This window comes from Balaenoptera physalus (assembly GCF_965194825.1).
Source record: "Balaenoptera physalus genome assembly, chromosome: 11".
Classification (NCBI taxonomy): Eukaryota; Metazoa; Chordata; class Mammalia; order Artiodactyla; family Balaenopteridae; genus Balaenoptera; species Balaenoptera physalus.
The window spans coordinates 104023113-104039809 of record NC_138896.1 but is presented as its reverse complement, the minus strand read 5'-3'; the positions used below and the strand labels follow the sequence as shown (position 1 = coordinate 104039809).

Sequence of the window (16697 nt, the reverse complement as noted above, 5' to 3'; positions counted from 1 at the left end):
GCAGTCATGAGGGTCCTGTGTGGCAAGTGGCCTGGGCCCATCCCATGTATGGCAATGTCCTGGCATCGTGCTCCTACGACCGGAAAGTCATTATCTGGAAAGAGGAAAATGGCACCTGGGAGAAGACGCATGAGCACACGGGACACGACTCCTCAGGTACACTGAGTGTGGCGGGAGAAGGCGGCGGGCAGAGGGGCCCTGGGGGAGAGGGGGAGTCCTCTGTCTTGGCTAACGCTCGGCTTTCCCCGTGTGATGCTCCTCGTTTGTCCCTTGGGCTTCAGTTGCTTTTCTGTTACTCTGTCCACAGCAGAGGTAAGGCCTTAAGACCTAAAGCCAATCCAAAGCAAAATGAGAAAAGCAAAGACAACATAGCGAGATTTTTGGTTTTTTAAGGTTTATTCATTTTAAGTACTGGCCTTGTTCTCAGATTATAAGATAGGCTTTAGTTTATGATGATGTTAGTGATGGGTTTTTTAAATCTCCTTAATTGACAAAATTACAACCTCCCCCTGGTGATCCCTACAATTTTTTTTTTTAGAAATTTAGTAAAACAGTAAGTCTCAGAACTGAAAGTCTGCTCACTGTGCCTCCCTCCTTCCTGCAGTAAACTCTGTGTGCTGGGCCCCCCATGACTACGGCCTGATCCTAGCTTGTGGGAGCTCGGATGGAGCCATCTCTCTGCTGACTTACACTGGGTTGGGCCAGTGGGAAGTGAAGAAGATCAACAATGCTCACACTGTAAGTCACACCCCTCCTGTGTATAGGGGGTAGCTCTGTGGCCTTGCCACGTGTCCCCTGTTCACTCCTTAGAGAGTGGCAGGAACAGTGTCACTGCTGTGCAGTGGGCCAGGGGAGGGGGCTGCTGATCAGACATGCTTGGGAGAGCAGCTCTGAGCCTCTCTGCTCTGAAGCCAGACAGGCTGCATCCAGGGAGGCCAGTTGGCACCAGCCTCATTCAGCCCATGGCAGGGTTGGCACTGGTTCCTCCAAGTCGTGGAGGGCCAGGGCACTGGCAAGGTGGCAGCAGTAGGCTGTCTAACTGCCACTCTTGCTATGGACACCTCAAGTTGACATGGCCTGCAGTGGTCATTGGGACCCCTGGAACTGAGTGGTGGTAAAAATCATCATAGGAATTTAGTTCTCTACTTGTAGTCATTGGACATTAAGGTTAAAACAGTCAGAAAAGCACAGTGGGGCTTCCCTGGTGGCACAGTGGTTAAGAATCCACCTGCTAATGTAGGGGACACGGGTTCAAGCCCTCGTCCAGGAAGATCCCACATGCCGCGGAGCAGCTAAGCCCGTGCGCCACAAGTACTGAGCCCGTGCACCACAACTACTGAAGCCCACGCACCTAGAGCCCATGCTCCGCAACAAGAGAAGCCACCGCTATGAGAAGCCCACACACCACAATGAAGAATAGCCCCCGCTCAGCGCAACTAGAGAAAGCCCACACACAGCAACAAAGACCCAACGCGGCCAAAAATAAAATAAAGTAAATTAAGTAAATTTAAAAAAAGAAAGAAAGAAAGCAGGGTGGACAGTGAGGTGAAATCTCACATTTATTGAGCGTCTATTGTATGTCATGTAATCCTCTCAAATGTTTGTGAATGAAGGAAAAAATAACAAATGTACAGATTTGCAAGGTAACCAGTCCTGTTCTCATTTTATGATTAGGTAAGTGAGGCTTAGAAAAAGTAAGCGACTTAGAGAAGGTACTGTGCTGAGGTTAGAACCCTGGAATCCATGTACCTTCTGCCTACACAGCAGTCCAGCTTTCATGGCCCCAGCACTTCTGAAAACTACCCAGATGGAAGTCAGCAGCCCCAAGTTTGACACTGTACTTTTGCAGTTCTCAAATTCAGGGGGTCCACAGCCTGCCCAGCCTTCAAGGCCCCAGGAGCCTGTCTCAGGGTCTTGTTACTTGGGACCCTGTGATCCCCATCTGCTGAATAACTTGCAAAACTGAATAGGCTGAGAGGCTTCTGGGAAGATGGTGGGGAATGGCAACATAGTGCTTGAGTCTTTTCCAATCTTTGCATAGAAACCAGCAGAGCAACTAGGTAGCAGAACCAAAACCTCCTGAACAACAGTTAGCAACAAAACTGGGTAGCAAGGTATTTCCACAAACTCCAAAATACAAGCAGAGAGCAATGGACCACTGACAACCGCAAGACTGCGAGGTATTGGCATCCGAGCAGGAGGAAGAAGTAATGCGATGCCTTCCAGCACACCTGAGGAGTACCCCCAGAAGAGCCAACAGGTGTTCACTGGAAAGCATAGCTGGCCGGTTGGTGAACAGCAGCTGTTTGAGAACAGGAATTTTGTACTTTTGTCTGTAACTTTTTTTTTAATTAAGATAAAATTCACATATCATAAAATTCACCCTTTCTTAGAAGTATACAGTTCTGTAGTTTTTAATATACTCACGAAGTTGTACAGCTCTCACTGCTAATATCCAGATCTTTTTCATCACCCAAAAAGAAACCCCATTAGCAGTTACTCTCCACCCCACCCTACCCCTAGCCCCAAGCAACGCTAATCTGCCTTCTGTCTCTATGGATTTGCCTATTCTGGACATTTCCTGTAAATGGAATTATACAGTATGTGGTCTTTTGTGACTGACTTCTTTCACGTCGCATGTTTTCAAGGTTCATCCATATCATAGCATGTATCGGTGCTTCATTCCTTTTTATGGCTGAATAATATTCCATTGTGTGAATACACACATTTTATTTTGCCATTCATCAGTTAGTGATCATTTTTAGCTATTATGAATAATGCTCCTACAAACGTTTGTGTGTCCGTTTTTGTGTTTTTAACTTTCTTGGGTAACTACTTGGGAGTAGAATTGCCAAGTCATGGAATCTCTGTGTTTAACTTTTTGAAGTACTGCTAACTGTTATCCAAATTAACTGCACCATTTTACATTCCTGCCAGCAGTGTATGAGGATTTCAGTTTCGCCACATCCTTGCCAACACTTGTTGTCTTCTTTTTGATGATAGCCATCCAAGTGGGTGTGAAGTAGTACCTCATCGTGGTTTCGATTTGCATTTCTCCAATGACTAATGGTGTTGGGCATCTTTTCATGTGCTTATTGGCTATTTGTATCTCTTCTTTGGAGAACTGACATGGGGCCTGGGGGTTGCATGACCTCATACCAGGTGAGTGCAGGGAGCCCACCAAAAGAAAGACTAAAGGGACTTGGGGAAATCAGACCCTCATGAGCCACTGGGCTTGCTTCCACAATAGTGCCCCTCATGAGCAGAGGGACACAGAGCCAGAGAGGGACACACACTGAAAGGAAAGAGAGGATGTAGACCAAAGTGGGGGAGAGGAACAGAGCCAGGAAATCCCAGAAGCAAGCTGTCACATTTGTTACCACTACACAAAAACAGACACTTCTGGACTTAGAAGGGCTTTCCTGAACCTCATTTGATCAGGAAGACTAATTTCACTTAAAAATAACAAAAAAGTATTTGAGGTGAAATCTCAAAAGTTTTCCTTTAAGAAAGTTTTTTCCTTTAAGAAAAAATGAATATGCAGAATAACATTCTCACAGGCAGTGAAAGAAAGACATGCCCACAAAAACAGAACCAGTTGTCACCCACTATTTCCAATCAAGCTAAGAGACTTTTTTTAAATGACATAAGACATTAAAACATAGCATAAATCAAAAAAAAATAGCATAAATCAAAATTAGAAAGACTCCGAAGAAATGAGGTGACAGAACTCAGGAAAGAGTTAGAAATTAAAAATTATTTCATAAATAAAGACTAAACTAGAAGGAATACCAGAGCAAATAAACACAACAGATAATGCCTTAAGAGAAATAGTGTGAAAAAGGAAAAAAAGAAAAAATGAAGAAATAAAAAGATTTTGACAGAAAGTGAAGACAAGCAGAGATCAAACGTGAATATTAGGAGTCCAGAAGAAGAAAACAGAACAAATACTAAAAACTGATTCAAGAAAACTACCTTAAAATTTAAAACAATATTTGAAACTACATATAGAGCATACCCTATACTTAAGACTACCAACCCAGAATCACCAGCAAAAAGACCTAAGTATAGTGAAATTACTGGCCTTCAAGGAAAAAAAAAAAAAGTCCTTTGGGCATCTAGGCAAAAGGAGCCATGTAACTTACAAGGGAAACAATTGGATTATCTGGCTTTTCAACAGCAATGATCTGTGCATGAGAAAATGGAGAACACATTTACAATACTCAAGGAAAGAACGTGTGAGCCAAGGATTTATAACTAGCAAAGTTGACTTTCAAGTTCACACAAAGACTTATATACAAAAGTTCATAGCAACTTTAATAGCCAAAACCTGGAAATAATCCAAATGTGTATGAACAGGTGAATGAGTCAACAAATTGTGGTATATCCATACTACAGAAATGCTACCTAGCAATAAAAAGAAATGACTATTGATAAACACAAGATAAATGAATTTTAAAATAATTATGCTGACTGGAAAAAAATCAGACAAAAAGTACATACTGCGATTTCATAGCATGGAAAAGCAAACTGTAGTGACAGCAGATCAGTGGTTGCTAAGCTTGGGGGGTGTGGGCGGCAGAGATGGATTGCAAAGGGATCCCAGGAAACTTGGGGATGATAGATGTGTTCATTCTCTTTTTTACCAATAATTATCTTTTTAATCACTTCTTTTTTTTATTGAGGTATTAACTAATCACTTCTTTTTTTTATTGAGGTATTAACTAGTCGCCAAGCTGTACATCACATCACCATGACTTACTTATTTTATAACTGAAAGTTTGTATCCATTCAGCCAGTCTGTGTCTTTTGGTTGGAGCATTTAATCCGCTTATGTTTAAGGTAATTACTGATATGTATGTTCTTACTGCCATTTTGCTAATTGTTGTGGATTTGTTTTTGTAGGTCTTTTTTCTCCCCGTCCTCTTTTGTTTTTCTCCTGTGATTTGATGACTAACTTTAGTGTTGCGTTTGGATTCCTTTTTCTTTTGTGTGTGTGTATCTATTGTAGATTTTCAGTTGTGGTTCCCATGAGGTTTTGATATAGCGGTCTGTATATAAACAAGGCTGTTTTAAGTTGCTGGTCTTTTCATTTTAAATGCATTCCTGCATTTGTCCTCTCCTCTTCTCATGATTGCTGGTTTTGATGTCATATTTGTGTCTGGATGATTTCCTACCTTTACTGTATGTTTGCCTTTACCGGTGGGCTTTTCTATTCGTAATTTTCCTGTTTCTAGTTGTGGCCGTTTTTTCCCACGCCTAGAGAAGTTCCTCTAGCGTTTATTGCAAAGCTGTCTGGTGGTGCTGAAATCTCTTAGCTTTTGCTTGTCAGTAAAGCTTGTGATTTCTCCATCGAATCCGAATGAGAGCCTTGCTGGGTACAGTACTCTTGGTTGTAGGTTCTTCCCTTTCATCACTTTAAATATATTGTGCCACTCCCTTCTGGCCTGCAGGGTTTCTGCTTAAAAATCAGCTGATAACCTTATGGGAATTCCCCTTGGGTGTTATTTTTTTTTTCCCTTGTTGCTTGTAATATTTTCTCTGTCTTTAATTTTTGTCAATTTGATTATTATGTGTCTCAGCCTGTTCCTCCTTGGGTTTATTCTGCCTAGGACCCTGCACTTCCTGCACCTGGGTGACTTTCCTTTCCCATGTTAGGGAAGTTTTCAGCTATTATCTCTTCAAATATTTTCTCAGGTCCTTTCTCTCTCTCTTCTCCTTCTGGGACTCCCATAATATGAAGGTGGTGCATCTAATGTTGTGGCAGAGGTCTCTTAGACTGTCCTCATTTCTTTTCATTCTTTTTTCTTTATTCTGTTCCGTGGCAGTGATTTCCACCATTCCGTCTTCCAGCTCACTTAAGCGTTCTTCTGCCTCACTTATTCTGCTATTGATTCCTTCTAGTGTATTTTTCATTTCAGTTATTGTATTTTTCATCTCTCTTTGTTCTTTAGATCTTCTAGCCCTTTATTAAACATTTCTTGCATCTTCTCAGTCTGTGCCTCCGTTCTTTTTCCAAGATCTTGGATCATCTTTACTGTCATTACTCTGAATTCTTTTTTGGGTATATTGCCTATCTCCACTTCACTTAGTTGTTGTTCTGGGGTTTTATCTTGTTCCTTTGTCTGGGACGTATTCCTCTGCCATCTCATTTTGTCTAACTTTCTGTGATTGCGTTTTCTGTTCTGCAGGCTGCAGGGTTGTAGTTCTTCTTGCTTCTGGTGGATGAGGCTGGTCTGAGAGGCTTCTGCAGGCTTCTTGATGGGAGGGACTGGTGGACGGAGCTGGGTCTTGTACCTCTGGTGGGCAGGGCCGGCTGTGGGCTCAGGAAGACTTGGCAGCCTGTATGCTGATGGGTGGGGCTGTGTTCCCACCCTGTTGGTTGTTTAGCCTGAAGCGTCCCGGCACTGGAGCCTATAGGCTGTTATAACTGAAAGGTTGTACCTTTTGACCTCTTTCACCCATTTTGCCCATCCCTCATCCCCACCTCTGGAAACCACCAATCTGTTCTTTGTATCCATGAGCTTGGGGGTTTTTATTAATTTCACACGTAAGTGAGATCATACAGTTTTTGATTTTTTCTTTCTGACTTATTTCACTTAGCATTATGCCCTCAAGGACCATCCATGTTGTTGCAGATGGTAAGATTTCATTCTTTTTTATGGCTGAATAATATTCCTCTGTGTGTGTGTACACACCCCACCTATTTATCCATTCATCCATTGATGGACACTTAGCTTGTTTGCATGTCTTGGCTATTATAAATAATGCTGCAGTGAGCGTGGGGGGGTGCAGATATATTTTGAATTAAGGGGGTTTTGTTGGGTTTTTGTTTGTTTTTTGGTATAAGTAGCCAGAAGTGGAATTGCTGGGCCATAAGATAGTTCTCTTTTTCATTTTTTGAGGACCCTCCGTACTGTTTTCCATAGTGGCTGCACCAATTTACATTCTCACCAACTGTGCACAAAGAGGTTCCCTTTTCTCCACACTTGCTGTTTCTTGGCTGTTTGATAATAGCTATTCTTGACAGATGTGAGGTGATATCTCATTGTGGTTTTGATTTGCATTTTCCCTGATGATTAGTGATGTTGAGCATCTTTTTATGTACTTGTTGACCCATCTGTGTATCTTCTTGGGAAAACCATATATTCAGATCCTCTGCCATTTTTAAGTTGAATTATTTGGTTTTACTATTGAGTTGTATGAGTTCTTTTATATTTTTGATATTGACCCCTTATTAGATACATGATTTGCAAATATTTTTTCCCATCCCGTAGGTTGCCTTTTCACTTTGTTGATGATTTATTTTGCTGTACAGAAGCTTTTTGTTTGATGTAGTTCCCCTTATTTTTGCTTACGTTGCCTTTGCTTTTGGAGTCAGGCCCAGAAAATCATCACCAAGATCAATGTCAAGGAGCTTAGCACCTGTGTTTGCCTCTAGGAGTTTTATGGCTTCAGGTCTCACATTCTTTAATCCATTTTGAGTTCATTTTTATGTACAGTGTAAGATAGTGGTCCAGTTTTGTTCTTTTGTTTGTGGCTGTCAAGTTTTCCCAACACTGTCTGTTGAAGAGACTGTCCTTTCCCCATTGTATATTCTTGGCTCCTTTATCATAAATTAATTGGCCACATATGCATGGGTTTATTTCTGGGTTCTCTGTTATGTTCCATTGATCTGTGTGTCTGGTTGGTTTTTTGTTTGTTTTTTTTGTTTTGGTTTTTGGTTTTTCTTTTTTACATTTTAGTGATGGTAGAAAATATCAGGTAGACAAGTAAATTGTAGATAGCCAGTAACAGTGTTGTAAAGAGTATGTGTCTGTTTTTAATGCCAATACCATACTGTTTGATCACTGTATCTTTTTAATAAAGGGGTCTTTTGTGATTCCATACAAATTTTAGGATTGTTTGTTCTAAACAAACAATTTAAATTTTAGGATTGTTCTGTGAAAAATGGCATTGGAATTTTGATAGAAATTGCATGGAATCTGTAGATTGCTTTGGGTCGTATGGACACTTCAGCAATATTATTTTTTCCAATCCATGTGGACGGATATCTTTCATTTGTGTTGTCTTTAATTTCTTTCATCATTGTCCTCAGTGTGCAGGTCTTTTCCCCTCATTGGTTGAATTTATTCCTAGGTATTTTATTCTTTTTGATGCAATTGTAAATGGATTGTTTTCATAATTTCTTTTCTGATAGTTCATTGTTAGTGTATAGAAATGCAAGAGATTTTTGTACATTGATTTTGTTTCCTGCAGCTTTATTTATTTATTCATTTATTATTTCTAACAGTTTTTTGGTGGAGTCTTGAGGATGTTCTATATATAATATCATGTCATCTCCAAATACTGACAGTTTTACTTTTTCCTTTCCAATTTGGATGGCTTTTATTTCTTTTTCTTGCTTGATTGCTCTGGTTGGGACTTCCAATACTTTAATGAGTAAAAGTGACAAGCATGGACATCTTTGTCCTGTTCCTTATCTTAGAGGAAAAGCTTTCAGCTTTTCACTATTGAGTATGATGTTAGCTATGGGTTTGTCATATATGGCCTCTATTATGTTGAGGTACATACCTTCTATACCCACTTTGTTGAGAGTTTTATCATAAATGGATGCTGAGTTTACTCAAATGCTTTTTCTGCATCTATTGAGATAATTATGATTTTTATCCTTCATTTTGTTAATGTTGTGTATCACCTGGATTGATTTGTGGGTGGTAAACCAACCTTGCATCCCTGGAATACATCTCATTTGATCATGGTGTATGATCCTTTTAATGTATTGTTGAATTTGGTTTGCTAGTATTTTGTTGAGGATTTTATCATCTTTGTTCAGAGTTATTGGCCCGTGTAGATTTTCTGTTTCTTCATGATTCAGTCTTGGAATGTTCTGTGTTTCTAGGAATTTATCCATTACTTCTAGGTTGCCATTTGTTTGCATATTATTGTTCACAGTGGACTCTGATGATCCTTTGTACTTTTGTGGTATCAGTCTGTATTTCATATATTTCTGCTCTGATTTTTGTTGTTTCCTTCCTTCCACTAACTGGGCTTCATTTGTTATTCTTTTTCTGGTTCCTTGAGATGTAAAGTTAGGGTGTTTTTGAGACCTTGTTTGTCTGTTTGTTTCTTCAGGTGGGTATTTATTGCTGTGAACTTCCCTCTTAGAACTACTTTTACTGCATCCCATAAATTTTGGTGTGTTGTATTTCCATTTTCAGTTGTCTGAAAGTATTTTTCTATTACTCTTTTGATTTCTTTGTTAACCCATTGGTTGTTCAGTAACATGTTGTTTATTCTACACATATTTGTGGATTTTCCAGTTTTCTTCTTGTAATTGATTTCTAGTTTCATATCATTGTGGTCAGAAAAGATGCTTGATAGGATTTCAGTCTTCTTAAATTTATTAAGACTTTTTTTGGCCTAACATATGATCTATCCTGGATAATGTTCCATGTGTACTTGAGAAGAAAGTATACAGGCATACCATGGAGATAGCGCAGGTTCAGTTCCAGACCACCACAATAAAGCGAATATCACAATAAAGGGAGTCACATGAATTTTCTGATTTCCCAGTGCACATAAAAGTTATGTTTAAACTCTACTAGTCTACTGACTGTACAATAATATCATCATGTCTAAAACAATGTACATACTTTAATTTAAAAATGCTTTATAGGTGAAAAAGCTAAAACCATCATCTGAGCCTTTAGCAAGTCATAATCTTTTTGCATCAGTAACAGCAGAGATCACTCATCACAGGTCACCAAAACAAATGTAATAATGAATAAGTTTGAAATATTACGAGAATTACCAAAATGTGACACACAGACAGCAAGTGAGTAAATGCTGTTGGAAAAATGATGCCAATTGACTTCCTTGACGTAGGGTTGCCACAACCTTCAGTTTGTGAAGAACTCAGTATCAAGCTCAATGAAACAAGACACACTAAAGTGAGGTATGCCTGTATTCTGCTACTTTTGAATGGAACGTTCTCTATATATCTGTAAAGTCCATCTGGTCTAATGTGTCCTTTAAGGCTATTTTCTGTCTGGATGATCTATCCATTGACATAACCCTACTATTATGATATTGCTGCCTATATCTCCTTTTAAGTCTGTTAGTATTTGCTTTATATATTTTGGTTTTCCTGTGTTGAGTGCATAAATGTTTACAAATGTTACATACTCTTGTTGAATTGACTCCTTTATCATTATCTAATGCCCTTCTTTGTCTCTTATTACAGTCCCTGTATTAAAGTCTATTTTGTCTGATATAAGTATAGCTACCCCAGCTTTTTTGGTTTCCATTTGCACGGAATATCTTTTTCCATCCCTTCTTTTTTCAGTCTGTGTGTGTCCTTAAATTTGAAGTGAGTCTCTTATAGGCAGCATACAGATGGTTCTTGTTTTTTAAATCCAGTCAGCGACTCTATGATGTCTTTTGATTGGAGAATTTAGTCCATTTACATTTAAAGTAATTATTGATAGGTATGTACTTATTGCCATTTTGGTTTTTTCTGGCTTTTTATAGTTCTTTTGCTCTCTTCCTTTGCGGTTTGATGACCTTTAATGGTACGCTTACATTCCTTTCTCATTATCTTTTGTGTATCTACTATAGGTTTTTCCTTTGTCCTTACAATGAAGTTTACATATATAACAATCCATATTAATAGTCTATTTTAAGTTGATTACAACTTAAGTTTGAACCCATTCTAAAGCTCTACATTTTTTTAAAAGATATATATTTTATTTATTTATTTTTTAATCAGTCATCAATTTTATACACATCACTGTATACATGTCAATCCCAATCGCCCAATTTAGCACACCACCATCCCCACCCCACCGCAGTTTTCCCCCCTTGGTGTCCATACGTTTGTTCTCTACATCTGTGTCTCAACTTCTGCCCTGCAAACTGCTTCATCTGTGCCATTTTCCTAGGTTCCATATACATGCATTAATATACGATATTTCTTTTTCTCTTTCTGACTTACTTCACTCTGTATGACAGTCTCTAGATCCATCCACGTCTCAACAAATGACTCAATTTCGTTCCTTTTTATAGCTGAGTAATATTCCATTGTATATATGTACCACAACTTCTTTATCCATTCATCTGTCGATGGGCATTTAGGTTGCTTCCATGACCTGGCTATTGTAAATAGTGCTGCAGTGAACATTGGGGTGCATGTGTCTTTTTGAATTACGGTTTTCTCTGGGGATATGCCCAGTAGTGGGATTGCTGGGTCATATGGTAATTCTATTTTTAGTTTTTTAAGGAACCTCCATATTGTTCTCCTTAGTGGCTGTATCAATTTACATTCCCACCAACAGTGCAAGAGGGTTCCCTTTTCTCCACACCCTCTCCAGCATTTGTTGTTTGTAGATTTTCTGATGATGCCCATTATAACTGGTGTGAGGTGATACCTCATTATAGTTTTGATTCACATTTCTATAATAATTAGTGATGTTGAGCATCTTTTCATATGCTTCTTGGCCATCTGTATGTCTTCTTTGGAGAAATGTCTATTTAGGTCTTCTGCCCATTTTTGGATTGGGTTCTTTGTTTCTTTAATATTGAGCTGAATGAGCTGTTTATATATTTTGGAGATTAATCCTTTGTCTGTTGATTCGTTTGCAAATATTTTCTCCCATTCTGAGGGTTGTCTTTTCGTCTTGTTTATGGTTTCCTTTGCTTTGCAAAAGCTTTGAAGTTTCATTAGGTCCCATTTGTTTATTTTTGTTTTTATTTCCATTACTCTAGGAGGTGGATCCAAAAAGATCTTGCTGTGATTTATGTCAAAGAGTGTTCTTCCTATGTTTTCTTCTAAGAGTTTTATAGTGTCCGGTCTTACATTTAGGTCTCCAATCCATTTTGAGTTTCTTTTTGTGTATGGTGTTAGGGAGTATTCTAATTTCATTCTTTTACATGTAGCTGTCCAGTTTTCCCAGCACCACTTATTGAAGAGACTGTCTTTTCTCCATTGTATATCTTTGCCTCCTTTGTCATAGATTAGTTGACCATAGGTGCGTGGGTTTATCTCTGGGCTTTCTATCTTGTTCCATTGATCGATGTTTCTGTTTTTGTGCCAGTACCATATTGTCTTAATTACTGTAGCTTTGTAGTATAGTCTGAAGTCAGGGAGTCTGATTCCTCCAGCTCCGTTTTTTTCCCTCAAAACTGCTTTGGCTATTCGGGGTCTTTTGTGTCTCCATACAAATTTTAAGATGATTTGTTCTAGTTCCGTAAAAAATGCCATTGGTGATTTGATAGGGATTGCTTTGAATGTGTAGATTGCTTTGGGTAGTATAGTCAGTTTCACAGTATTGATTCTTCCAATCCAAGAACATGGTATACCTGTCCATCTGTTTGTGTCATCTTTGATTTCTTTCATCAGTGTCTTATAGTTTTCTGAGTACAGTTCTTTTACCTCCTTAGGTAGGTTTATTCCTAGGTACTTTATTCTTTTTGTTGCAGTGGTGAATGGGATTGTTTCCTTAATTTCTTTCTGATCTTGCATTGTTAGTGTCTAGGAATGCAAGAGATTTCTGTGCATTAATTTTGTATCCTGCAACCTTACCAAATTCATTGATTAGCTCTAGTAGTTTTCTGGTGGCATTTTTAGGATTCTGTATGTATAGTATCATGTCATCTGCAAACAGTGACAGTTTTACTTCTTCTTTTCCAATTTGTATTTCTTTTATTTCTTTTTCTTCTCTGATTGCCGTAGCTAGGACTTCCAAAACTACATTGAATAATAGTGGTGAGAGTGGGCATCCTTGTCTCGTTCCTGATCTTAGAGGAAATGCTTTCAGTTTTTCACCATTGAGAATGATGTTTGCTGTGGGTTTGTCATATATGGCCTTTATTATGTTGAGGTAGGTTCCCTCTATGCCCACTTTCTGGAGCGTTTTTATCATAAATGGGTGTTGAATTTTGTCAAAAGCTTTTTCTGCATCTATTGAGATGATCATATGGTTTTTATTCTTCAATTTGTTAATATGGTGTCTCACATTGATTGATTTGCATACATTGAAGAATCCTTGCATCCCTGGGATAAATCCCACTTGATTGTGGTGTATGATCCTTTTAATGTGTTGTTGGATTCTGTTTGCGAGTATTTTGTTGAGGATTTTTGCATCTATATTCATGAGTGATATTGGTCTGTAATTTTCTTTTTTTGTAGTATCTTTGTCTGGTTTTGGTATCAGGGTGATGGTGGCCTCATAGAATGAGTTTGGGAGGGTTCCTTCCTCTGCAATTTTTTGGAAGAGTTTGAGAAGGATGGGTGTTAGCTCTTCTCTAAATGTTTGATAGAATTCACCTGTGAAGCCGTCTGGTCCTGGACTTTTGTTTGTTGGAAGATTTTTAATCACAGGTTCAATTTCATTACTTGTGATTCGTCTGTTCATCTTTTCTGTTTCTTCCTGGTTCAGTCTTGGAAGGTTATACCTTTCTAAGAATTTGTCCATTTCTTCCAGGTTGTCTATTTTATTGGCATAGAGTTGCTTGTAGTAGTCTCTTAGGATGCTTTGTATTTCTGCGGTGTCTGTTGTAACTTCTCCTTTTTCATTTCTAATTTTATTGATTTGAGTCCTCTCCCTCTTTTTCTTGATGAGTCTGGCTAAAGGTGTATCAATTTTGTTTATCTTCTCAAAGAACCAGCTTTTAGTTTTATTGATCTTTGCTATTGTTTTCTTTGTTTCTATTTCATTTATTTCTGCTCTGATCTTTATGATTTCTTCCCTTCTGCTAACTTTGGGTTTTGTTTGTTCTTCTTTCTCTAGTTCCTTTAGGTGTAAGGTTAGATTGTTTACTTGAGATTTTCCTTGTTTCTTTAGGTAGGCTTTTATAGCTATAAACTTCCCTCTGAGAACTGCTTTTGCTGCATCCCATAGGTTTTTTATCATCGTGTTTTCATTGCCATTTGTCTCTAGGTATTTTTTGATTTCCTCTTTGATTTATTCAGTGTTCTCCTGGTTATTTAGTAACGTATTGTTTAGCCTCCATGTGTTTGTGTTTTTTACGTTTTTTTCCCTGTAATTCATTTCTAATATCATAGTGTTGTGGTCAGAAAAGATGCTTGATAGGATTTCAATTTTCTTAAATTTACTGAGGCTTGATTTGTGACCCAAGATGTGATCTATCCTGGAGAATGTTCTGTGCGCACTTGAGAAGAAAGTGTAATCTGCTGTTTTGGGATGGAATATCCTATAAATATCAATTAAATCTATCTGGTCTATTGTGTCATTTAAAGCTTCTGTTTCCTTATGTATTCATTTTGGATGATCTGTCTATTGGTGTAAGTGAGGTGTTAAAGTCCCCCACTATTATTGTGTTATTGTCGATTTCCTCTTTTATAGCTGTTATCAGTTGCCTTATGTATTGAGGTGCTCCTATGTTGGGTGCATATATATTTATAATTGTATATCTTTTTCTTGGATTGATCCCTTGATCATTATGTAGTGTCCTTCCTTGTCTCTTGTAACATTCTTTATTTTAAAGTCTGTTTTATCTGATATGAGTACTGCTACTCCAGCTTTCTTTTGATTTCCATTTGCATGGAATATCTTTTTCCATCCCCTCACTTTCAGTCTGTATGTGTCCCTACGTCTGAAGTGTGTCTCTTGTAGACAACATATATATGGGTCTTGTTTTTGTATCCATTCAGCAAGCCTGTGTCTTTTAGTTGGAGCATTTAATCCTTTCACGTTTAAGATAATTATCGATACGTATGTTCCTATTACCATTTTCTTAATTGTTGTTGGTTTGTTTTTGTAGGTCCTTTTCTTCTCTTGTGTTTCTCACTTAGAGAAGTTCCTTTAGCATTTGCTGTAGAGCTGGTTCGGTGGTGCTGAATTCTCTTAGCTTTTGCTTGTCTGTAAAGCTTTTGATTTCTCCATCGAATCTAAATGAGATCCTTGCCGGGTAGAGTAATGTTGGTTGTAGGTTCTTCCCTTTCATCACTTTAAGTATATCATGCCAGTCCCTTCTGGCTTGTAGAGTTTCTGCTGAGAAATCAGCTGGTAACCTTTGGGAGTTCCCATGTATGTTATTTGTCGTTTTTCCCTTGCTGCTTTCAATACTTTTTCTTTGTCTTTAATTTTTACCAATTTGATTACTGTGTGTCTCAGTGTATTTCTCCTTGGGTTTGTCCTGCCTGGCACTCTCTGCACTTCCTGGACTTGGGTGGCTATTTCCTTTCTCATATTAGGGAAGTTTTCCACTGTAATCTCTTCAAATATTTTCTCTGGTCCTTTCTCTCTCTCTTCTCCTTCTGGAAACCTATAATGCGAATGTTGTTGTGTTTAATGTTGTCCCAGAGGTCTCTTAGGCTGTCTTCATTTCTTTTCATTCTTTTTTCTTTAGTCTGTTCTGCAGCAGTGAATTCCACCATTCTGTCTTCCAGGTCACTTATCAGTTCTTCTGACTCAGTTATTCTGCTATTGATTCCTTCTAGTGTAGTTTTCATTTCAGTTATTATATTGTTCATCTCTGTTTGTTTGTTCTTTAATTCTTCTAGGTCTTTGTTAAACATTTCTTGCATCTTGTCGATCTTTACCTCCATTCTTATTCTGACGTCTTGGATCATCTTCACTATCATTATTCTGAATTCTTTTTCTAGAAGGTTGCCTATCTCCACTTCATTTAGTTGTTTTTCTGGGGTTTTATCTTGTTCCTTCATCTGGTATATAGCCTTCTGCCTTTTCATCTTGTCTATCTTTCTGTGAATGTGGTTTTTGGTCCACAGGCTGCAGGATTGTAGTTTTTCTTGCTTCTGCTGTCTGCTCTCTGGTGGTTGAGGCTATCTAAGAGGCTTGATGGGAGGCTGTCGGGAATATTCTTAGTAGAAAAAAACCTTAATCTAAATGTCCATCTGCTTATATCACAGTCGTTGGTCAGTCAAATCCACAGGGCAGTTCTCCTCAAGCAGCAGTCAGGGGTCCATGGAAGCTGTGAAATAGGCCAAGTGGTTCTTACCCAAGTGTGATTGGGCCCCGTATGCTAACACATATATATGGAATCTGCTAGTGTTGGAGGGTCTCCTGCAGAGGCGGGGGGTGGCTTTGGCTCACTGTGAGTACAAGGACACTGGCAGCAGTTCTGGGAAGTACTCCCTGGCGTGAGCCCTCCATTAGCACCACCAAAGAGCCAGGTAGCTATTATTTATTTATTTATTTACCTATTTATTTATTTTCATCATGCCAGGTCTTCATTGTGGCATGCAGACTTCTTGGTTGTAGCATGCAGACTCTTAGTTGCAGCATGCGGACCTCTTAGTTGCAGCATGCGGACCTCTTAGTTGCGGCATGCATGTGGGATCTAGTTCCCTGACCAGGGAACAAACCCGGGCCCCCTGCATTGGGAGTGCAGAGTCTTACCCACTGTACCACTAGGGAAGTCCCTAAAGCTCTACATTTTTACCCTCCCCCACCCACCTTTTATGTTTTGATGTCACATTATCATCTTTTTATCTTGTGTATCTTTAATTACTGTAGTTACAGTTTTCATTTTTTTTAACCCTCATAATAGCTTCATAAGCAATTAATCCACTGCCTTTAATATATATTTACCTTATGAGTATAAAACATATGGAAGATTTATACTTTCATATGTTTTCTTGTTACTAATTAGCACCCTTTCTTTTCAGCTTAAAGAAGTCCCCTTAACATTTCTTGTAAGGCCAGTTTAGT

At 38.6% G+C, this 16697-nt stretch overlaps 1 protein-coding gene across 1 annotated transcript in view; it reads left to right on the top strand.

The window, feature by feature from the left end:
- SEC13 (SEC13 homolog, nuclear pore and COPII coat complex component) overlaps nt 1-16697 on the top strand; it is a 50766-nt gene that overhangs the window by 14370 nt on the left and 19699 nt on the right. Inside the window, 2 exon segments of the mRNA XM_082415775.1 lie at nt 5-156; nt 605-738. Of these exon segments, the coding sequence (XP_082271901.1) occupies nt 5-156; nt 605-738 (286 nt within the window).